The sequence below is a fragment of the Penicillium crustosum genome (genome assembly GCF_028827405.1).
Source record: "Penicillium crustosum strain IBT 35664 chromosome Unknown utg000003l_segment0_segment0, whole genome shotgun sequence".
In the NCBI taxonomy this organism is placed as follows: Eukaryota; Fungi; Ascomycota; class Eurotiomycetes; order Eurotiales; family Aspergillaceae; genus Penicillium; species Penicillium crustosum.
This window is the reverse complement of record NW_026623124.1, coordinates 3,876,472-3,899,205: the sequence shown is the minus strand read 5'-3', so window position 1 is coordinate 3,899,205 and position 22,734 is coordinate 3,876,472. Positions and strand designations below refer to the sequence as shown.

Below are 22,734 nucleotides of genomic sequence, written 5' to 3'. Positions count from 1 at the left end.
CTGCATCTGACTTGTTAACATCAACTGTCATATATTTGGTTTACATGTACTCCAGCTCTGAATTTTCATGTACACATGATTCATTCCTTGCAATTCTAGATGTTCAGAATTAAAGCCTGGCAGCCAGCACTCCGTCGAGTGCCTCCTCCCAGCTCTCCCTCAGCTCTCCACAGAACAATTCGAGTGCAGATTCATCCAACGCTTTCTCCAAAACATCTTGGAGCGGCTTCTCATATTCATCAGTGGCATCACCACGCTTGACCATGTCGATGAGTGTACTGAGAGTAGCTGATTCAGTAAGGCTTTGTTTCAAACTGCGGGTGTTCGAACGGATATCCTCGAAAACTTCACGAACAAGAGTATCCAATCTCTTCATTTGTTCGGCAGGGAGTTTAGCGGTCTTGACGGCCTTTCGGGAATCCAGATCGAAAATATTCCACAGAGCCTTGAGTGTCTCCACGAGGGTCCAGATGACATGGAAATATTCCCATGTCGGTGCACCTGGGGTGCCTGGAGTGAACTCGACGGTCGTTCTCATGATAAGACAAGACTTCTTAGTGTCTTTCAGAGCTAGATCCTCTTTCTTAGCCTTCAACCAATCCTCTACCTCGCCAAGAGAAGTCTCAATTTCGGTAGAAGTATGGGCTTTGGATCCAGCCATAAACATAGCCACTTTCAACAATTCTACGTGAATCTTCGTTGCTTCAATCTCAGCGACAGTATGGTCAGCATCGGTCTGGGAGAGCGACAATTTGCCAATTTCGGGCAGCTCTAGCTTCAACACGACTGGCTTCTGACTGCCGATGTTCTCAAGAACACTGAAAAGTCGATCAGTGAGTCGGGCGGATGCCAACCAGTTTTCCTATATTGGCATTAGTCGGTTCCACAGTGTCACTCAAGCAAACAAACTTACCCTGGGAATAGGGCCTGCGCGCAATCGGTGCTCAAATGGAGATTGATCACAACGTTCCAAATTCATAAAAGCATCATACTTCCGCTGATCTCGAGCTGGCGATGTATCCTGGGCTATTAGGGTGGTTAGTATTCAAGTATGCTGGGAGTACATGAGAGACTGGGAGTTACTGACCAATATCCTCATGAAGGGCCAAGTGGTTTCCTTTGCGGATTCTTTGCATCCGCCGTAATTCCAGGGCCCACATTCTCCTGCAGATACTGTCCCCGACACGTTTTTGAAGCTCGATTGTGTCGTCTAAACTGACGTAAGTCCCATCATCAAGACCTTTTATCAAAGAGTTCTTGATGGTGAAGCTTGCACTACGATAAAAGTCAAGAGCGCCAATGAATGCCACTTGCGGTTCAAAATCCTTGTACTCTCCGCCCTCGATAGGAGGCGCGGGATAAGGGTGGATGGTGGCGAAACGGGTGAAAAGGTTATGAGCAACACTTTCATATTGCATTTGTTTGACAGACAGCTTGCCAAACCACCTCAAAGCAATAGAGCCGGCGCCAAGAAGAAGATAAATGCGAATCAACATAAGAATCGCTTCGTAGTTATGAGGTGAGTCGGTTAGAAGGTGTTCCAGAATCCCAGCGGCGCGAATCAGGGCAGTGTTGCTGACTTTTTTAGATTCCCGGTCAGCTGGTCTGGGCTGAAGAAGAGCCATGGCGGCAACGATGCAGAAGTCATCGGTGGGCCGACTTTCCATTGCGGAAGCAGTATCTGGCTGGCTTTCTTTCTTTGAGTCCTTGGTCTTTGCCAAAAGTGTGAATGCATCGTAAAAGTAAAGGCAATTGCGGACAAGAGTCTCAATAATAGATTTGGATGCGTTGCTCTTGCCTGAAATACGGTCGCAGTACTGTAGCTTGTACGCATTGATCAATGGAATGGCATCGTCCTGGTATGTTGATTAGCTCGTATTGGCTGAGTTTAGCAGAATTTTCACTTACGGGTTTCCCTTCGACACTGTCCATGCAATGTTGAGCTACTCGGTGAATCAAAGTGTCATCACGGGTCTCCAAAACCCCTCGTAAGTCTTTGAAAGCATAGAGTTTGTGCATGTGTTGGTCGAAGTATCTTTGGCACGCAACAACCAGATCATCCTCTGTCCGCTCGCCTCGTTTAAACCCGGTTAGGATTATGTCCATGAGAGCGATGTGCGCATTGCGGGACTTTGGGCTGAATTCGATGAACTTCTCGATATGCTGCTGCGTGTCTGAAAGTAGCCTAATGATCTGTTAGCTAAGAGTTTGATGGTATGGAAGTAAAACATTGCAATACATACTCTGGGTTGTTTTCAAGACGACGCACGGCTAAGATGAGCAAGTTCCAGTATTTCCAATCATCACGCTCATGCAGAGTGCTGCGCTCTGCTTCGTCTTCAGACACTGTAAGCAGACTTTTGACGTATGAGTGCCCTTCTTCCCAGAGTTCGGCAGCCCCCAAGCTAATGACTTTGGCTAGCATGAAAGTCCTGTCGTTGTTAACAATCCGAGACTTGAGACCAGCATTCTCGCTATCAAGAACCTGCACGATCTCTACCCAGCGACTCTGCGATTCGAGAATTCGAACAACCAAAAGAAGTTCCTCGGCGGTTTGTATGGCTCTCGGGGGGGCTTGGTGATTCAGTCTGTAGTAAGCCATGGATTATGTCAGTCGTTTATGCCCCAATATTATATCCAATCTTCACGTCCAGTGCGCATGTAGTCTTTAGGAAAGAAATTACATACCGGGTTAGAAGGAACATCGGCTACTGCCTTCTGAGCAAAGCGATACGCAAGTGTCCCAAACAACTTGCGGTCCATGTCCGAGCTCGCCGCGTCATCTGAAACGAGATAACAGAGGAAAATGGCCCAGAAATAGTACTTTCGCTCCCGAGGAAAGTTTTTTTGGAGACTCATGGCAGCCTGTGATACGAATGAAGGTACTCGTTAGCAACTTGAGCCTTGATCCGATGCCAATGTAACATAGGTTTCTTCCCAACTCACTTTCTGGGCTGACTTCCAGTCACCAGCCTCATATCCGAACTTGAACCACCTCATCTGAAGAGCGTGATCTTGCGGCTTTGCCTTAGCTGCTCGTTCCCATATAGCGCTCCGAAGCTCGGTATGGTCATCCATCTTCTGCAGCGTACGGTGGAGTATGTCGAGAGAGTCTAGATCCGAGATTGGGGGATCGGCGTTGCACAGGTCGAGGGTCTCTGTGGTGCCTTTCTTTCGATGAGTTTCATCGGCATGGCTGAATAGGATGTTCGCTTTCCAGGCCTATTTGCTTGCGATCTCACGTGTTAGTTGGTCCCGTACAACTGACCGCGTCGCCGCGGGTAAATTCGAAATAAACAACAACAAGGATCACTCGCCTTCAAAAACTGCGTATTCTCGCCTTTCTTCATACGCTTCTCAATCAACTGCAAGGCCTGTTTCATGTTCTGGGAGTCAATGGCATCTTGGATTTGGTTGTTGCGACGCAGAAACACCGCGTCATTGCTAGAGCTCATGGTGGAGGTAGTATTCAATTTGCGGGAAAACTCTTCAATTGGCGTCTTTCGCAGAATAGTCTGATCACTGTGCAAAGCACAGCATGGGCTAAAAAAGGTCAATGATCTGAGTTGGATTTGAGTGATCGACTTCGGTCACTTTTTTATTTGGCGGGGAAGAAGATCAAAGGGCAGGCGGTCAATCAGTCCCCGCACCATACTGCCGGCAAGAAACCAACATTTGAAGTATGCCGTAGTTATGCGCCATTGATGTACTTTGATGCACATGGTTCAAAAACAGAAATCACATGGATGAGACTTTGAAAAAGCTAGTCAACTGTTTTGATCTATGCTTTATAGTTCAGTGTACAATATAGCTCATATGTATTAATTGGATAAGTAGTCACACTTGAAAACAATAAATAAGCCATATCAAAATCTTAAGACATCCGTGGTTGCTAGGAGGCCTCCGAGGGCTGCAACCTTGAAGGTTCTCACATATATATAGTTATAGTTCCCATTTAGTTAGTTTCATATGCATCCCGAGGTTTTTATTCGACTGGATATGAAGATCCGAAGCTCTACCTCTACACCTGGACAAGATAGATAAGACTCCAAGGTTATGAAAGTGGTAATATACAGGCTTAAATTAACTTCAAGGATAGTGCGATACGCCAATAAAATTCAGGTCACAGGGAAACAGCTCCAGAAAGAGAAAGCCGGTTATCTCACAGGTCAGCGCCGGACCATAAAACTTTTCGGCTTGCCAAAAATGGTGTTTTTTACCAGCCTCGCAAGATCGTAATGCCCGACAGCAATTCGAATGCTTATCACATATCAGTGAACGTAAAAGAAGCTAAGGGTTTGGGTTTGGGAGGCTGGGTTGATAAAAGAGCACATGCAACAACTGCTTTGGGAATGCCATGGATTTTGCCAGCCAGGAAAGTTGTTGATATTTTTGGTAAGCATAGTCCGGGATAGTGGAAATGTCTCATTTGGGCTGAGGCGTCAAAGAGGCTTTCTTCTGGGTGAGCTGTGCCTTGTTAGCTACCGAATATACTCCGACACGTATCGAATCAAAGTCGAGGGATCTCGCGGGTAGGATGCAAAATCTGCACAAGACAGGTGATTGAGGTGTTAACGGAAAAGTTCTGCATTAAACTTACCCAGTTCTTTTTGCAATCACGATAAGCTCTAGACAAGGTCATCAGTCAGTGAGAAAGCTCAGATATTATAATCATGACAATATTGTATAGGCTGGCCAAAAATAGATCAAAAGCCAGGTATTTAGCAAGGAGAGCAAGTCAAGGTGTTGGTATGATAATTTCTTTCTGACATACTGGAAATAATCATGGCACATTTCGCGCTCAAAGGCATTCCGTTTCATACATTTAAGACTCCGATCCGCGAAGTCTTGGCATGGGTCGTAGTACTCGCTAGCATGTTTACTAAAATCGCGAGTTAGCTATCAGTATGGATAAACACCACATGTATTCAGCCCAATGAATATGCGACCGTCGGGCTAGTCTGTGTTGCTACGCATGGCTCTCAAGACCGCATAGTACATGTAATGATGATCCCGCGGAGCACATACGCGATCACCGATGACTTTATAAACGTCATATAACATTTTGGGAGTGGACAAACATAGAAAAGGGTAGAAGGATGAAACATTGAAACATACTGTGTAAACTTCTTCTCCGCTTTCTTCCACGCTTCGTCGTGAGTGTCTCCTTGGGTTGACTCAGCCGCCATGGGTGCAGTGAATTCGTAAGTCTCCTAACTTTGTAGGAGGTAATTAAAGTAATTGAATTAATCAAATAAAATAAAATGCCAGAGAGTTCCTCGAAAATCAGATTGGAGGCGGAGGTTGATTGGAGCAGAAGTTAGTGTTGGACACAGGAAGAATTGGGGATCCGCAGTCTTGGCGCGGAGATCGGCCAACATACCCCAAAGTCCCGAGGTCCGTATAATATGTTTTTTATCTACTGTGTTGAGGTGTTGGGTTTCATATTATTCTAGAAGCATCTACATAGGTGCAGCATTTGGTTATGTCTAATCCGCGAACCCACTAAACTAGCCTAAGGCCCCATTTTAGAGTGCTGAGCTTTCTAGTCCATCTATATATATATTCAGGAACATTGCACTAACTACCTAGTTCCTCACAACATATACATGATAAATAATATGAAAATAAAAGTAAGTATATACACTTGCCAAGATAGCAAAAATGCTTGATTATGACAAAAATAGTACCATTAGTTTAGAAGTCCTAAAAGATATATTTTCTTGTGTGGTCCGATAAAATGCTATAAGAGATGCGAGACTACAACCGCACAGAGTCGGTCGATAAAGCCGAGGTTTGAGCAATAAGTAAGCCGTTAAAATCAAGGTCCATCCTTAGGTTCTACAGACAGTGAGTGTAGAGTAAATCCTACATGAGTAGTTAGTAAAAAAACATGCAAACTCAAGTGGCAGCCTATATTGAGAGTCCAGACCAAATGAGACGCATGTAGCATGAAAATGCCGCGGGATTAACCCAAGGACCACACGCCCCAGCCCTGTTATCAATAATTATTTTACTTCCCGCTTAGCCTTCTCTAGATACCCGTGGAACTCACTATCTAACCTCGATTAGTGTCAATAGCCGTGTTTGTGCAAGCATCACATGGTCACCCGAAGAGGCGTCGATGAATAGTGCATCGCGGGCCCCCTGAAAAGGTGACATACTTCCATATTTCAGAAAAAGTGGTAAATACTGGAAGCATTGATTCGGGTATCTTCAACCAAACAAGAGTCAAAGGTAGAATCACCGGTGCCAGCCGTCCTTCCAAGTTGCATCTATATGAGGACGGCACTGAGGCCGCTACACAGACACGACAGAGATAGCGCCGAAACTGCCTGTGATAAGCAGGTCTATGTATCCATAGATATCCAAAACAAGTCTGAATTTCCATTCGATAGTATACCGTAGCGGATTACAATGGTGACATCTTTCCGCCCTCGGTTGCCGTCCATCAAGGATGACAGTGTTCTCATGACGATCCGTCCCGTCTCAATAGTTGGTGGCTTGTATCATCAATTCGCGGACTATCGCTTCGAGATGCTTCAGGACCGGCTCCGTGACACCAATCGGTTCATGTGGGACCAGAAAAGAGCAAGGCGCCAATTCGACACGGCCAGTCTCAAAATGTTCATTCGCGAGCACATCGATTTTCTGGAGCATATGGACGAGGAGATTGTTGAAGATGACAAGGTCCAGACAGATATTTCGATGACATTCATCCTCGCTCGGAGAGACTGAAACAGCAATGGTATAAGGAACAGCCCCGTGCTGCTATAGAGTAGACCTCAGTGCAAGGAAAGCTACAAATACTTAGCCTGCTCTTGACAATATGGCTCTGAAGAACTCATGATGAGATGATCAATGATTTTGAACAGTTTAATTCTGGTTTCCATTCTTTACGGATCTTTTTTTTTTTTTTTTTTTTTTTTTTTGAGGGTGGGGGGATGGATGATTTGGCGTTTCCCCCCTCCCTTGCATAAGAAATTGAAGATATCAAGAGATATAGGCAGAGTAGGCAGTCAATCGAATAGTGTTATGTGTTATGGAATTAAGGGCTATTCATCCAAATTAGTCAGATGGCAGAGACGTAAAAGCCCTGAAAGCTCTTGAGTTGTGTTGCATAGGTTCTTTTTAAATGTCCTGATGCATGATGTACGATCTGTGAGTGAACCAGTGGATGCAAGGTCTAGTTGTGTAAATGAGGTCGAATATGTCTTCATTGACTATACTATTGAAGATAAAAATAAGTGGTTGGCTTACCTGGTATCAGTTTAGGAATGAAAGAAATGTGAAGTCAAAAACCGGGCAACGTCTTTGTGTTGTAAGATCTCGAGGTTTCATTCACATACAAAAGTCCTTCACCCGTAAGAGGTGTACGCACTTTTTATGCGGGTTATTTTCACAGTAATGATCTTTAAGCAAGTTCGACAAGTCTAAAATGAGTGAATGTCATATGAGGAACATCGATAGAAGAAAGTGACAAGTCACGTCTGAAGTTGCCAGGTCGAAGCTCCTTGGGGCCCCCTTCCTCATGATTATGTGATTGCTTGCCTGAGGCCACAAAAACATCTGCCCTCTCACTTGAAGAATCTGGATCATATTATTGTTCCTCCTTGTACCTTTCTCTTGGTCTCGGACCGTCACGCTGTCTTCGCAGCGTTCTTTAACTTCTTAGCGTTTGTCTCTGCGAAAACTTGTTGATCACACCCTGCCACTTTGCGAAACTTTTACTTTCCGGGACCCCCACCGCATTCTGTCGACACTCGCGCATTCACCCCAAGACGCCTTAAACGCACTCTGGTTGATGGGCTACGCCCCTAGGGTGGAAAATACAGCTCTTGAAGAGCCCCAGAAGGTCAAAATGGCAGCTCGAAATGGTTCTGGGGCCGAGGCATCGGGGGTAAGTCAATTCCCGCATCTGATTAAAGCGACCAAGAACTAGATACTGACGCGCGCTATACAGCTGGTCAACACCCTCCAAGGCCATGTCGATGATATTCGCACTCTGATACAGTGTGGTATATGCATCCGTCCCCTTTACGAACCGTTTACTATCGCCTGCGGGCACACTTTCTGCTACTCAGTGAGTCCGTTCTACTCTACTCTTTTATTAATTCTGTTAGCTGACCAAAACTCTTCACTTAGTGTCTATCCTCATGGTTTGCTGGTGGAAGATCAAAGCGAACATGTCCGGACTGCCGAGCACCCGTCAAAACCCAACCAGCCCCAGCTTATTTGGTAAGCTTTAACAGTCTTTTAACAACCTTGAATTTGTTTCATTATATTAACGTATCTCTCGTGCTACAGGTTCGGGCCGTTGTTCAGATGTTCACAGGCCGAGCCGAGCTTTTAGATAAAGGGGAAACGACTACAGAGCATTCAAAGAATCAAAGGGATGAAGCAGAAAGACTAGACCAGGACAAGGCCAATAATCATCCAACCGAGGGAGGTTTGTTCGGGGGTCTTTTCAAGCCTAAAGCTCCCCCACTCAAACCTGTCATTGACATCGATGATGGAGTGGTTCGGTGTCCGGTCTGCTCTTGGGAATTAGAAGGAGACAATTGCGCAGGATGCGGCTATCGATACCGGGCGGGCTCCGAGGAGACAGATGACAGTGGATCAGCCGACTTCAGTGAGACCGACCTAGACTCGCTCGATGATGGTACGGATGAGGAGGAGGCCGAGGGCGGGCCAGAGGAATCTGACCACTTCAGCGACATCAATGAACATGATGACGTTTGGGGCAACTTTGCGCTTCAGTATTACGGGAGGCCTAACATCTCTGGACGCCCTAACTGGCCCTCGGGTGCTGGACGGCAGATTTTCGACCGGCTTGAAAACTTGATGGATGGACCTGGTATGATCCCAATGGGGCTCCCGATCCCAGTGGATCATGGCAACTATTTCGCTTCAGGTGACACCCATGGGAGTGAATACGACGAAGAAGAGGAAGAGGAAGAGGAAGAGGAGAATGAGTATGACGAGTCAGACTCATTCATCGATGCTGAAAACGACCATCCGCCCACGAGTTCGTTCATTGGAAATGAAGTCGACCGTCTCGGCAGTGGCGATACGTATGAATCGGAATCAGACCATTCCACCGGCACCGTTGTGGATGATGCTGAAGGTGACCGCCGTCCCATACCGCTTGGGCTCAATTATAGAAACACCACGCCTTACTTTGACGACGAGGCCTCTGATGAAGAGGAGGAACAAGAAATCCCAGGAGAATCAGACGAAGGGGTATCGGACGACAGAGAGATGGTCGAGGAAGACTCGGATGAATCTGATGAAGACGCAATCCAAACTGCACCGCCTCGTCAAGCTAGGCTACAATATCCACGCCAGTCTCCCTGGTTCCAAGCCCCCAGCGATGCTCCATGGCTTGCAGCGAGGCCTCCACCTGAAGAAATTCCCGACTCATCGGAGGAAGAGGAATCCTCGCCGCCTGTTAGACCCGCTAGATCTACTGCGCGCCGTTCCATCCATAACGGGACTACTGCTAACAATGCGATTACCCTGGATGATTCCGACGAAGATCAGCCTGTCGGTCCAGTGAGAAGAACTACACAGAGGCGACGTGCCAGATTCTCTCCATATTAGAAATCTTCCAACCGCCGACGTGGTATTTGCTTTCGCATTTTATTGCCCTTCTTAATGTTTTGTTTTGGCTTCAGCGCGGCGCTTGGGTAATGATAAGAGGACTGTGGACATGGTTGGCGTTTTGTCTTCATTTTAAAAGAGCGACCTTTTCCCGCTTTCTTCTCTTTTTTCCTTCCAATACCTTCAACGACTTGATCCTATCTTCATGTTTTTTTTTTCCTTAACGGCTCAGCCGTACTCTACGAATACCCCTACTTATCCTTCTTCGGTTCAGTCTTGATCTTTTATCGCCCCTTGCCAGTGAAGTCAAAGAACCTAGTCTCTTGGCACTCAATAAACTGTGGCTACGAAATTCGTCATTAGATCCATGAAAAACCCACAGGCTCTACTATGTTAAGTCCTTGCTTCTCATTCTCTTCTCTCACCTAACTAGTAGAGCGCAAATTAGCTGAGTGTACTGGCTTACTTCATAGTATTATTACTAATATTCGTTGTGTCTGAATTGATAACATGTACCTACGGCAATTCTCGGGTCTATTTGAAGTAAAAAAATGCATCTACCATGACCCACCTGGTGGACACCCTATTCACAAGCAAATTAGACCAAGAAGAACAGCCAGCAACCATCTCCATATGACGTAGCGTATGACTTTTTTTTTTGGCTATTGGTTGTTGAAACAACGAACTTGGGAGATTGGATGGAAGCAAAGTTATAAAAGCATGGTACCTACATGTACCTATACAGCTTTTCTGATCGTTTACCCTAATCACGAGGTTTACTATTCAGGGACAGTGCTGCTTGAAATAGGGATATGATTGAATACTTCAATGCACCGAAGAAATCCGGTACATATGCAAAAATGGTAAAATACACAGATGTGACTCCAAATACACCTGACCCCGAGCAACGCTCCCCATTTTACTCGGTCAATGACCAAGATCGAGACAAGAAGATTATGAACAAAATTTATACATCAGCCTTCACGGTGTCATTAGTAGCAAACGGAACTTCGAAGACAACAGCACCATTGCGGCCTCCCGAGGTGGGGCCTTCATGGAAATTGTTGTTGAAGCACTTCCAGCGAGCCAATCGGTGCTCCTTGCCGACAGCGGCGATGATGGATAAACCACGAGGTTCGTGCTCAGTCTCAGACTTTTTTGATTCAGCACCTGGCATATCAGACTCGGGGCGTCGTTCGAAGACCGCGATGTCGTTGATGACACCCTTAATCAAAGGCTCTGGCTCTTTTTGTTCAGCCGCAGGGGTGGCATCAAGAGCAAGAGTCTGGTTGAGTTGCTGCGAGGGTGTGTCTGGTGGTGTCACGGTACTGGGTAGGCCTGCACCAATGGGACCCAGAGCGATAAGTGTCTTTTTATCCTCTGAGACACGCCATGCGCGGATGAAACCGTCCCAGCTGCCACTGAGGACAACGTCGGTACCCGGTAGAGTAGCGAGTGCTGTGATCCAGCGAGGCATGGGACGCATGTGGCGCGTATTGTGGGCGGCAGTCGCCTCGTCTGTCTCGGGCGATAACACATTCAGAGGGGGGATTGGGTCCAAGCCATGAGCAAGACGGACGGTGTAGAGTGGCTTCTTCTTGTGAACCGACCAAAGGCACAGGGAGCCGGAATCCGAACCAGTGACGAAGTGAGTGGGTGGAAGGGGGGCAATGCAGTCAATGTTGCTCTCGTGGTAAGGGGCATTTCTGGAGGCGCCACCACGGAACACGAGCTGTGTTTCATCGACAACCTTCCACAAGCGGGCGGTGCGATCCCGAGCACCAACACTGACACATTCGTCAATGGTCATGGCAGCAACTCCGGTGACATGATCCTGGTGGCCGAAGAGTGTTTCGACATATGCGTGGCCTGCTCCGCTGATGGACCATGTCTTAATTGTGCGGTCGTACGAGCCAGAGAACAACTGCTCTCCAGAACTCATCGTTGAGATATGGCGTGCAAAAGACAGGCTGCAAACCGAGTCTCTGTGGTGCAAGAAAGTCTTGCTTGGCGTCAAAGTCTCTGCGTCCCAGATGATAAGCTTATTGTCCGTTCCACCGGTGGCCACGAATTTTCCAGAAGGTGAGACAGCAACAGATATGATGCTTCCTGTATGTCCTTGGTCCTCCCCTGATTCGCCAACTTTGCGCATACCACGAGCGTACTTCACACGCTTGGGCTTCTTGCGCTGGGGGCGCGGAGGCCGCTTGGAAGTATCATTATCGCCGGTTGATTCTGTAGAGCCTGGTACACTGGGTGTAGCCAATTCCCACTTGGTCAAAGTCTTATCCTTGGAAACAATGTAGATAAATGGGGGGTGGACTGCAATGGCAGTGTTCGACTGGGTATCTGAGCGGAAAAAGGAATGGGGTGCCGTGGGGACGGATAGTTTCGCAGCGATTTGACGGAACGTCCGTCCTTTGAATTCATCGATGTCCTTCTTCAATCGCTCCGCAATCAAGTCTCGGTCGATATCCGCAGCATCAAATCCAGCCTCGTCGACTTCTTCTTGGATGTTACTCAGGTAGCGTTCAGCGAGTTTCAATCTTCGATCCGCCGCAGTTTCGCCATCTTCGGAGTCCGATCCACTTTCGTCGCCTGACTCTGCGGTATCGATTGCGGCATCTTCATCCAAGTCACTGCCTGAGATTGATTCTTCTCTCTCTCTGGTACGTCGAGCACCGTCGGTTTTGGCGTCTACGCCTCGCTTTTTAGATCCTGGGGCTCCGGCGCGGTCGTCTCTCTTCCTCTTGCGCTGAGAATTGGGTACAGTGAAAAAGGACGACATGGCGACGTTTTGTCAAGCCTGTCAGTTCTTGATCTCTGTATAAAAAAAATCGAATATGGCGTTCTCGAAAGACTCGGACTGCGGAGATCAAAACTTCAACTTTTTTTTGGCAGAAAAAAAAAGCGCTAAGCGGCGGCTGACTCAGCAGGTAGCTGACCTCACGGGAGCTCCAGGCGTCAAGCTCACCGCGCGGTCCTCCTCACTTAACCACTACTCCCCTTCGCCTTCTCTGATCATCTACTTGCTTGTTATTTTTTTTATTATCTCTCATACCGCAAACATGCAAGTTTATGATAATCTGGTTTCTACAAACGGTCACTAACAGTTGCTAGGGAGGTTCTTTTGGGTATCGCCGGCAAGGACTTCGTCATTCTTGCTGCATCCAAGGCCGCAATGAGAGGCCCGACAGTCCTCAAGGCTGAAGATGATAAGACACGACAGTTGAACAAGCACACATTGATGGCCTTCTCTGGCGAGTCGGGAGATACCGGTATGTAGCTTCTCCGATGAGATAAACAAGATGCTAATGAGCTACCTATGTTAGTTCAATTTGCCGAATACATCCAAGCCAACGCTGCACTCTACAGCATGCGCAACGACACCGAACTCAGCCCCTCCGCCGTTGCTAATTTCGTCCGGGGAGAATTGGCACGCAGCCTGCGGTCACGGAGTCCCTACACAGTAAACCTGCTGCTAGGTGGTATAGATCCGGTCACTGAGAAGCCTCATCTCTACTGGGTTGATTATCTAGCGTCTCTTGCGCCCCTCCCATATGCTGCCCACGGCTATGCCCAGTATGTTTCATGGCCCATGATGATGGACGATACGAAAGTCCAGGCGAGAGATAACTGATGCTGACTCTGCTAGATACTACTGCCTCGCCATCCTTGACAAACACCACCATCCCGACTGCTCCCTCGAGGAGGGCCTTGCGCTCCTCACACTGTGCACAGATGAGCTGAAGCGCAGACTACCAATTGACTACAAGGGGGTAAGTTCTTTTAGAAAGTCATCCTCAAATGCCATTATTCTGACAAAATTATTCGCAGATGTTGGTGAAGGTTGTGACAAAGGATGGTGTGCAAGAGATCGCTGTGGATAACGATAAGGTGGTCCGGAGTGCTTGAAGGTCGACATACCACGGCGTTTGTTGTATCACATCTTATGACGTTTTTCTTTTGATTCCGAGATAATCGAACGGTCGGCATGATTTAGGCTGTAGCAACCTTGGAAGTCAAGTAAAGAGTAGATTACTAGATAGTCTTGAATAAATAATAGGCAAATACAGCCCTATAAACTCAGTGCTCTGAATGAACCCCATTTTGTATAGAATGTACCTATTCCGTATACGGCTTGGCATTGGTGACCATGGGAGTTTGACTTGTTTGCAACTAAGTCGCATCCCGAGCTCTGGGAAAGTCAAGAACTCCAAGAAATCCGGGACCACCAACTTTTCGATCCAAACCATCTCACAATGTCTAAAAGACCAGCGGAGCTTCCTTTGGAGCAGGACCTCTCTGGCTCACCTGTATCGAAAAAGGCGCGCGTCGAGGACGACAATGATTACGATTCTCTCAACGGCGCAGCATACCGATCGAGCGGCGAAGAGCCGAGACAGGATCGCAATGGTGTGGATATCCAAGGAGCAGCTGAAATAGAAGGAGAGGAGCTCGAGGAGGGCGAAAAAGACCCTTCTGGATTATCGGATATTGACGAAGATGCACCTGCACTCAGCGCTCCGAAGCGGCAAATCGCTCCCATGGAAGGCTACGGCGACTTATACCTCGACACGATTAACCGGGAAATCCTAGATTTTGACTTCGAGAAGCTGTGCTCCATCAGTCTGTCAAATATCAATGTGTACGCATGTCTTGTCTGCGGCAAATACTTCCAGGGCCGCGGTCCGAAATCGCATGCCTATTTTCACGCCCTTGAAGTTGGACACCACGTCTTCATCAACATTGGCACGAAGAAGGTCTATGTTTTGCCTGAGGGATATGAAGTCAATAACAAGAGTTTGGAGGATATCAAGTATGTGGTTGATCCACACTATACAAAGAACCAAGTGGTCAAGCTCGACAAGGAAGTGCATGATGCCTGGGACCTTTCTGGGTCGAGGTACAGACCAGGTAAGAGCCTGTATCAGGATAAGATTGAAGGGTTCATTTTGGCTAATTGTCTTTCTTTTTCAGGTTTTGTGGGCATGAACAACATCAAAGCCAACGACTACGTCAATGTAGTAGCTCAATTACTGGCACATGTTTTGCCTATTCGCAATTTCTTCCTCCTCCACGAGTTCCCTACGCCAGGTACACCAGAGATCATTCTTCGTTTCAGCACACTGGTGCGCAAGCTATGGAACCCTAAGGCGTTCCGGTCACATGTGTCTCCACACGAGTTACTACAGGAGATTGCGGTACGATCCTCGAAACGTTTTACTCTCACAAACCAGGCAGATCCTGTGGAATTCTTGTCTTGGTTCCTAAACTGCCTGCACCTCGCCTTAGGAGGGTCCAAGAAGCCTTCACCAACCCCCACAAGTGTTGTTCATGCAGCGTTCCAGGGCCGCGTACGGATTGAAAGCCAAGCTATCACCGCTCACTCCGACACCCAAAATGCCCGTTTAGTATTTACTGAATCTGGCACAATCAATAGCCAGGTTACTCCTTTCCTTATCCTCACACTGGATCTACCCCCTACACCCCTCTTCCAATCTGCCAATCGGGAGTCGAGCATCCCCCAGGTTCCCTTGACTACCCTCTTGAACAAATATAACGGTTACACGGCGTCAGAGAAACTGGCTCACCGTGTCCGACACCGCCTCCTCCACCCTCTTCCTCCTTACCTTTTCTTCCACGTCAAGCGCTTCAGCAAGAACCGCTTTGTCTCTGAGCGAAACCCAACCATCGTCACCTTCCCTTCTCCGCACAACTTGGATATGTCCCCCTATGTCGAGCCAAATCCTAATATTTGTCCACCCGGAGAGCCAATCCTCTACGACCTGGTCGCAAACATCATCCTCGACCCTGCCATAGCCGCCCCCGGTGCAATGGATGACGCCGTGGATAAGGGCGTCAATGCTGCGTCAGGAGCTGGTGGTTCCTCCAGCGGGGCCGGTGGTGGCAGCGAGAAGGTGTCGTGGCTTGTCCAATTACATGATAAAGCCATGGAGGCCGAGAACACTCGCGCCAAAAACGGCGGTTCCACAGAGAAGCAGCAGCAGGGCCCGGAGTGGCTTGAGATTCAGGATTTGTTCGTCAAGCGTGCGGAAAGCGAGACGCTATTCACTCGTGAGGGATATCTTATGGTCTGGGAGCGGCGAAAGGTGCCAGGGAACAAAGGAAAGGGACGTGCATGATCTGAGATGGCTACACCTGGGGAGTTGGCTTGGACTTCAAACTTCCTATTGTCTTCTACGTTTTTATTTTTGAGCAATGTACCATCAAATAATGACGAAATTATGCTTTTGTTTGTTCGATATCTTCCACTGTACAGTAAAAAGGGCGCAAATGCTGCATTAGAAGATGAAAGATATAGAAAGACAACGCCCGCTATGTTTTGCAGCCTGGCTATGTACTAGCGGGATTCTAAAAGGGGAAACGATTGCCAACGTACATTTGTGCCTATCGCTGCCTAACTGACTAGTTAGTTATGTGGATTACAGTTACCATGTAACCGGTTATAACTATAGAAGCTCATATAGATGTGTGAAGTATGTGAGACTGCAATTAAATCTATGTCCGGCAAGCGTCGCTGAGTGGTTAAGGTAAGCGATTCTTATAATCACACCCACGTTGAATTACCGACTAACAAATATTTAGGAGGTGATTGATAATAACATCTGAACCCGTAGTGGGAAACCGCGCGCGTTCGTACTTCCTCCATTGAACCACTGGAACTACAGAAGAAATAGAGGACATATGGTAGAGTGGCTGGTAGAGTGGCCTAGGTACTGAACCGGCTAAAAGAAACAAGTATTCATCACAAAGTTCCCCAGCCGCAGAATTTTCTCCCTATCCTCATCGTTGAGCCCACCAGGAACCCCCAAATCCCCGCTCTCATCGCAACTTGCATTCCTCTCATGAGCACGAGCCGGCAGGAATATGCCCATATATCTGGCCAAGTTCTTCCGCCAAACCAAAGACCCAACGGATGGATATCTGAGAGACGTGTTACGGAGGAAGGGTGAGATATAATCCAGGACCGGGTCAATGAACGAAGGTAGAGTGCTTCTAGCGGTGCGAGTATGATGCCGCTAATTGCAGCGGCGAGGTGAGATGCGAGAGAGTCCACTGGGTATGCTGAAAGAAGGGTGACGCGGTGGACTTGAGACAATGTGTTTGTCAATTGCCCAGGAATCAGGGAAGAGGGTAGAATTGGCTGCACGAGAGTGTCGGGTTGGGTGTCTTCATTATGATCTGCGTCTGCGACAGGGTTTTCATTGGAGGGCTCTTCGTCATTTGGTTCTTCCACGCCATCTGGGAGAATGTTTGGAACGATGGACCCTAGCGCTTCCTCGATGGACTCTAAAGTTGGAGCATCGGTGGCTTGGGTTTCTGGGGCCGGAATTTGAGGGTCTAATTCAGGGGCACCCAAGTCTTGCGGGGTAGCATTGGATGGCCCGGCCGTGATACTTGAGAGGCCGTCCGTATCTGCTGCTGCTAGAGGCTGCTGGGCCTGGCGCTGGGCTTGGCTTAGGATCAGAGCTTCGAGGAACTCGGCTATGGATCGTCTGTCCATGGTGTCTGGGTTTGTATTTGACCCTGACACATTATTGCGCGTTAGTGCAGTCAGTTGGGCAGGACTTGGAGGTTGGATTTGCGGGTGACGGTTTCGATTACCCATCAACTCAAGCTGCATCGTGATAACGTCGGAGCTCTGGTGAATCAAGGACGCTCTTACGCGAGGCGACGTAGGAGGTGATGTTTCTGGTGATGATGACCGAGAAAAGAGGGTATTAGATCGCGAGCTCTGCTGGTCCGTAGCGAAATCCTCACCATTTTGCAAAGGGGCTGTTTGGTCCTGCGGTGTTGAAATGGCCGAGAGACGACTTGTTTGTCCAGCAGTAGCTATCTCAGAGAAATAGTCATTGCTCATTTCCCCAGGCGATTGAGACATACGATTTTCATTTGTAAGCACCTGATTCAACCCAATAACTGATTCTGCCTGAGACAAATGCGTGGGTCGACTTGCTTCCCCTGGGCGTGGTCGTTCTCGTGATGCAAGAGCAGAAACCTGGGCATCAGGAGTGATTCCCGGTGGCCTAGGCACGGGGTCACTTAGTCCCTCTTCACCATCGGGGGTGTGTTGGATCCCGTCAAGTTCATTTTGCAACAAATCAATCGAATTGCGTAGATTTTGAATCCTCTCGTCACTAAAGGACTGGAGGGCTTGCTTCTCTGACAATTGATTCGATCTTAGTCCAAAAAGGGATGATACCCATCTGCGAAAAGTGGACAGTTCGAACTTGATATCTTCGAGTAGTGGGAGTGAGCTGCGATATAATTCTTCGTCTGATCTGCGGCCCAGGGTGGGCACCACCCACTCTATCAGGTTTTCTTCAAAGGCAACGCGGACTGAGAGTTCGTCAGGAAGAGCTGGCTTTGGAAGGTGTCGTCTGATCAACCGATAGATACGTTCCTCAAGCTCCGGCCGCAAGTAGTACCCATAGAGGAAGACTAAAACGCCAGGAGAGGTTAACAATTGCACAAGAGTATTCCCCAGAGAGTGAGGGGAGAAATCAGTGGGCAAGGGTGGCAGCTGTAGCAAAGATCCTCTGCTGAAGGGAAGCAAAAGTTGCGCGCCGGGGATCCCATATGGAGAAACAAGGGAAAGAGATTGGAGTGTGGAGTACATGTAGAACTCCATAGACAGCATGAGCACAGCATTTCTCGCCCTTTATTCATAATTAGTTATTTTGTTTATTTGAACGCATAAAATATACTCACCCTGTATATAGAAGTCCGAAAAGAGAACGAACACCGAGTGAGTCGCCGGTCAAAGACTGAGCGTAGTCCCGGAGAGAGACAAACACCCGTTTCAGCGGGGTTTCACGAGCTATAGCCAACCCACTTGACATTGCCCAGGCAGGGATTCCCGAAAAATAGAAGTTAAGGATTCCTGCGGTGTCTCTCTCAGACTGTATGACACCGAGCAACGCGGAATGCGCATAATGCCGGTAAGTCTGAACGCCAAGTTTCAAATGTCAGCTCAATCAACATCCATGGATCCTAGAGTAATCGGTATTGCATTTACCTGTACTCGACCAGTGACTGAGGAGGTCCACCAAGTGCCGAAAAAGATGAACAGTTGATCGAGAGTTGTTATGACAAGTCCAAAGTCATTTTCACTCGCAATCTGGTTGATCTTTTGTTGTTCATTGGGGATAGTAGAGTTTCGGTCTTCTCCACTGACGACAATCCCCATTGTTGAGAGGATATCATTCTTTGCTCTCCGGAGTTCTTTCCCGAGGGTTCTGGACTCGGGATTAACAGGGTGCCCTCGAGTATCATATTGCTGCATATAATCGTCCGCATGGACGTTGGAGATTCGTCGGACTGGAGTGGAGGGGTCAACCGCCGCGTTGTCGGGAGCTTCGTAGGGGGACCGGCCCTTGAAATCAGTTAATATGATATCCTATCCGATTTATAACTACGCTCAATTAATCATGCCTGGCAAGACGCGTTCAGGATGGTTTGTATTATCAGGATAGAAGCAATGGGACAGGGCCAGGTGGTAACTTGTTCGGTTTCAGAAGACCTTAGGCTTCCCAAGATAAAGCATAATCCATTGTCACATTCCATAGACTCAAGATATGACAACTGCAAATATAGGGGAAGTTCGCGCGTAAAAAGATGGTGCTTACCAAAGCGAGCCGGTTCAAATAAGCCTGTCGACCCATATCATGCGAGGTCACTGGGCTATTGGTGTAGTCACATCGCCTTCTGGTGCATAATTAATAGAAACTCTGCCAGAACCTGTGGAATCAAAAGTAACAAGCGATGAACAATAATCAGATGAAAGCACAATAGTTGAAGAAGGTACACCTGTGGTTATGCGAATACACTTGGCCTGAGGCACGAGCCATATCTTATCACCAAACAAACAGTGCAAACATCAAAAAAAGTTGCCCGCTCGAGCTGCCGTTTTTTGCGATCGTTCAATCTCTACGGCTCTTCGACTGGCCAATGGCGTGCTAAATTCTACTTTTTTACGCCGAGATATTATAGAGTCATGTCGAAAGCTATCGTCAAAACCACATTCGAGGCGTCCCGCACGCTCCGCCCCATTTACACAGGCGGTAGCACGGCGCTGGATGCCAGTGGGCGCATCTTGCTGAGCTGCGTGGGCGAAGATGCCTTGATCGTCGATTTGGAGACTGGTAATCAGCTTACTAGCCTAGAGGGGGTATGTTTTGTCGCCTTTGACATATTCGTCAATTGCAAAGTGCTAACCAAATAAACGCTACAGGATGGAGAAATTGTCACAGGTTTAGCCAGTGAGTATTGTATGCCCTAGGAATAAGAATAAAACACTGACACTTTGCCTAGTCACGCCTTCTGCCTCACACGCTATTGTCTGCTCACGCTCGATGTCCATGCGAATTTACGGCCTCTCGACTTTCGACGAGACCTCCCAGACCATCGAAGCAAAACTTCTCCGAACCCTCAAGCCTCACACAGCCCCCGTTGTGACCATTTCTGTTGACCCTACTGGTACACTTCTCGCCACTGGAGGTGCCGATGGCTCAATCAAGGTCTGGGACATTAGAGGCGGTTTTGTCACTCACACTTTCCATGGTCATGGTGGTGTCATTTCTGCGCTTTGCTTTTTCGAGGTTCCTAGCGCCGACAGCGATGCCAAGTCATCCAAGAAGAACAAGTCTAAGCAACAGGCTACGGGGGATTATGATGATGAAGAAATGGAGGGCTCTGCCCGTACGGGTTCCACCGCAGGATTCCGTCTAGCATCTGGCAGTGAAGATGGCAAAATGCGTGTATGGGATCTACACAAGAGAAAGTCCATTGCGTCGCTCGAGTCACATGTTTCACTTGTTCGCAGTTTGTCCTTTTCTCCGTCAGAGAACGCATTGATTTCAGCCAGTCGAGACAAGACTGTCATCGTCTGGGATGCGCGTACTTGGAAGACTCGCAGAATCATTCCTGTTTTGGAGAGCGTGGAAGCCGCCGCTTTCATTGCGGATAGCGGGCTGTGCGTTATTGGCGGAGAAAATGGCAAACTGCGAGTTTGGGACTGCAACCGTGGAAGTGAGATCACAGAGGAACAAGAGGCTGGAGAGGAGTTCGAAAGCGTCGTGGCTATCCAGTATTCGCCCGGCTTGCCTTTTGTCCTTACCGTTCATGCAGATCAGACTCTCCGCCTCCACTCGCTCGAGTCGTTGTCTGATTATAAGCCGGGGTCAACTTTGGAGCCTTTGGCGATTATCCGCCGCATCTCCGGCAATGACGACGAGATCATTGACCTGGCTTACATTGGACCAGATCGATCGATGCTTGCTTTGGCCACAAACACCGAGAGTATTCGTGTAGTTTCGGTTGCTCCCTCAGAAGACCGACCCTCAAATCAAGGAGAAGAGTACTTTGGTGCTGATGTCACACATCTGGAAGGCCACGACGATATTATCATTTGCATCGATGCAGATTGGTCAGGACACTGGCTAGCCACTGGCGCTAAAGACAATACAGCCCGTCTTTGGCGTATTGACCCGAAGACCTCCTCTTATACTTGCTTTGCTATTTTCACCGGTCACGCTGAATCGTTGGGAGCAATCGCCCTTCCACGCGTGCCACCTCCTGTTGGCAGTGCCGCATATAATGACCCTTTGAACCACCCGCCGGCATTCTTAATTACTGGCTCGCAAGATCGCACAATCAAGCGATGGGATACAAGCAAGTTAGCCCCCTGACAGGAGAAAAACCACACTATCCTAAGGCCATCTATACTCGCAAGGCTCACGAAAAGGATATCAATGCCATTGATATCGATTCCACATCTGAACTGTTCGCCTCAGCATCGCAAGATCGCACTGTGAAGATCTGGGCCGCCGACGAAGGCTCGTCGGTAGGTGTCCTCCGTGGCCACAAGCGAGGTGTGTGGTCGGTGCGATTCGCCCCACAAGGCACACCGATTATCAACTCAGATTCACGTACCAGCACTAGCCGCGGCCTAGCAGTCACAGGCTCTGGTGACAAGACCGTCAAACTGTGGAGTCTGTCTGACTACAGCTGTCTCTTGACTTTCGAGGGCCACACCAACAGTGTTCTCAAAGTCCTCTGGCTCCCACCTCCGCAGGTCTCGAACAACCAAATTGACGATGATGAGGATGACGAAGAGGCCGCAACAGCACGCAAAAACGCCATTCAGGACCGTCCCCTTATCGCCTCCGCCGCCGCAGACGGTCTCGTCAAGATCTGGTCCCCCTACACAGGCGAGCTGGAAACCACCCTGGACAACCACATCGACCGAGTCTGGGCACTTGCCAGCCCAACCCCATCCGGCTCACGCGCAGACGTGAAGCCAACCTCCTCCAAGCTCAACACCACTCCTTATGCCATTGCTTCTGGTTCCGCCGACGCAACGGTCACCTTCTGGACTGATACTACATCATCCACCTACACAGCCGCTGTCAACGCCAGCTCTGCTCGCGTCGAACAGGACCAAGAGCTGCAAAACTATATCCGTGCCGGTGCCTACCGTGAAGCCATCACTCTGGCCCTGCAACTCAACCACCCGGGTAGACTTCTCTCGCTCTTCACCTCCGCCATCAACGCCGCAGATGACCCAACCCTCCCTGCCGAGGACCGCGAGCGTGCTGCAACCAGTCTGTCCGGAAACCCGTCCATCGACGAAGTCCTGCAGAACTTGGACCCTGCCAATCTGCGCACTCTCCTGCTCCGTCTCCGGGACTGGAATACCAATGCCCGCACCTCACGCGTCTCACAGCGTATCCTGTATGCCCTGTTCCGCTCTTATCCCGCGTCTACTTTCGTGGAGCTTGCGACTCAGTCCGTCCGCGGAAAGGATGGTCGTGCTGCGGCTGGTCTGAAGGATATCCTGCAGGCACTGGCTGCGTACACTGAGAGACACTACAAGCGAGTTGAGGAGCTGGTCGATGACAGCTACCTTGTTGAGTGGGTTCTTGGTGAGATGGATGGTGGTGTTGGACTCGGTGGGCTGCGTGATTTGACTGTGGGCGATGTCAATGACGAGGAAGAGCATGAGAAGGACGTTATTATGTTGGAAGCATAGTCTGGCTTTAGTCTTTTGCCTTGTTTGTACATTGAATTTGGCGCTTTCGTTCTTGGAGTACCATGGGTGGGAAG

The 22,734-nt window shown here is 48.5% G+C and overlaps 9 protein-coding genes across 9 annotated transcripts; 5 read left to right on the top strand and 4 right to left on the bottom strand.

Annotated features, from left to right (window-relative positions):
* Window positions 1-109: 109 nt before the first annotated feature.
* N7487_008553 (MDM20/NAA25 family protein) lies at window positions 110-3,455 on the bottom strand (the record flags this gene model as incomplete). The annotated part of the gene is made up of 8 exons (XM_056876283.1): window positions 110-862; window positions 914-1,026; window positions 1,088-1,856; window positions 1,909-2,185; window positions 2,244-2,509; window positions 2,689-2,865; window positions 2,947-3,212; window positions 3,269-3,455. The coding sequence occupies 8 exons, from the start codon at window positions 3,453-3,455 to the stop codon at window positions 110-112; spliced, it is 2,808 nt and encodes a 935-aa protein (XP_056728471.1).
* A 1,055-nt stretch (window positions 3,456-4,510) lies between these two features.
* Window positions 4,511-5,189, bottom strand: N7487_008552 (coiled-coil-helix-coiled-coil-helix domain-containing protein; the record flags this gene model as incomplete). Its single annotated transcript, XM_056876282.1, is given in 4 exon segments — window positions 4,511-4,585; window positions 4,601-4,628; window positions 4,775-4,882; window positions 5,119-5,189. 4 exon segments carry the CDS (start codon window positions 5,187-5,189, stop codon window positions 4,511-4,513), a joined length of 282 nt encoding a protein of 93 aa, XP_056728470.1.
* Window positions 5,190-6,417: 1,228 nt separating this feature from the next.
* On the top strand, window positions 6,418-6,738 carry N7487_008551 (uncharacterized protein; the record flags this gene model as incomplete). The annotated part of the gene is made up of 1 exon (XM_056876281.1): window positions 6,418-6,738. The coding sequence occupies one exon, from the start codon at window positions 6,418-6,420 to the stop codon at window positions 6,736-6,738; it is 321 nt and encodes a 106-aa protein (XP_056728469.1).
* A 936-nt stretch (window positions 6,739-7,674) lies between these two features.
* N7487_008550 (uncharacterized protein) lies at window positions 7,675-9,603 on the top strand (the record flags this gene model as incomplete). Its single annotated transcript, XM_056876280.1, has 4 exons — window positions 7,675-7,900; window positions 7,964-8,083; window positions 8,146-8,238; window positions 8,308-9,603. Exons 1-4 carry the CDS (start codon window positions 7,805-7,807, stop codon window positions 9,601-9,603), a joined length of 1,605 nt encoding a protein of 534 aa, XP_056728468.1. The 5' UTR covers window positions 7,675-7,804.
* Window positions 9,604-10,570: 967 nt separating this feature from the next.
* N7487_008549 (ribosomal RNA-processing protein RRP9) lies at window positions 10,571-12,391 on the bottom strand (the record flags this gene model as incomplete). The annotated part of the gene is made up of 1 exon (XM_056876279.1): window positions 10,571-12,391. The coding sequence occupies one exon, from the start codon at window positions 12,389-12,391 to the stop codon at window positions 10,571-10,573; it is 1,821 nt and encodes a 606-aa protein (XP_056728467.1).
* Window positions 12,392-12,446: 55 nt separating this feature from the next.
* pre1 (proteasome core particle subunit beta 4) lies at window positions 12,447-13,688 on the top strand (the record flags this gene model as incomplete). The annotated part of the gene is made up of 5 exons (XM_056876278.1): window positions 12,447-12,673; window positions 12,724-12,881; window positions 12,936-13,185; window positions 13,259-13,382; window positions 13,441-13,688. 5 exons carry the CDS (start codon window positions 12,447-12,449, stop codon window positions 13,516-13,518), a joined length of 837 nt encoding a protein of 278 aa, XP_056728466.1. The 3' UTR covers window positions 13,519-13,688.
* A 177-nt stretch (window positions 13,689-13,865) lies between these two features.
* N7487_008547 (ubiquitin carboxyl-terminal hydrolase family protein) lies at window positions 13,866-15,749 on the top strand (the record flags this gene model as incomplete). Its single annotated transcript, XM_056876277.1, has 2 exons — window positions 13,866-14,520; window positions 14,584-15,749. 2 exons carry the CDS (start codon window positions 13,866-13,868, stop codon window positions 15,747-15,749), a joined length of 1,821 nt encoding a protein of 606 aa, XP_056728465.1.
* Window positions 15,750-16,372: 623 nt separating this feature from the next.
* On the bottom strand, window positions 16,373-19,292 carry N7487_008546 (uncharacterized protein; the record flags this gene model as incomplete). The annotated part of the gene is made up of 4 exons (XM_056876276.1): window positions 16,373-18,287; window positions 18,340-18,575; window positions 18,647-19,003; window positions 19,257-19,292. The coding sequence occupies 4 exons, from the start codon at window positions 19,290-19,292 to the stop codon at window positions 16,373-16,375; spliced, it is 2,544 nt and encodes an 847-aa protein (XP_056728464.1).
* Window positions 19,293-19,624: 332 nt separating this feature from the next.
* Window positions 19,625-22,660, top strand: N7487_008545 (U3 snoRNA-associated protein UTP13; the record flags this gene model as incomplete). Its single annotated transcript, XM_056876275.1, has 4 exons — window positions 19,625-19,798; window positions 19,862-19,889; window positions 19,942-21,213; window positions 21,288-22,660. The coding sequence occupies 4 exons, from the start codon at window positions 19,625-19,627 to the stop codon at window positions 22,658-22,660; spliced, it is 2,847 nt and encodes a 948-aa protein (XP_056728463.1).
* Window positions 22,661-22,734: the final 74 nt, after the last annotated feature.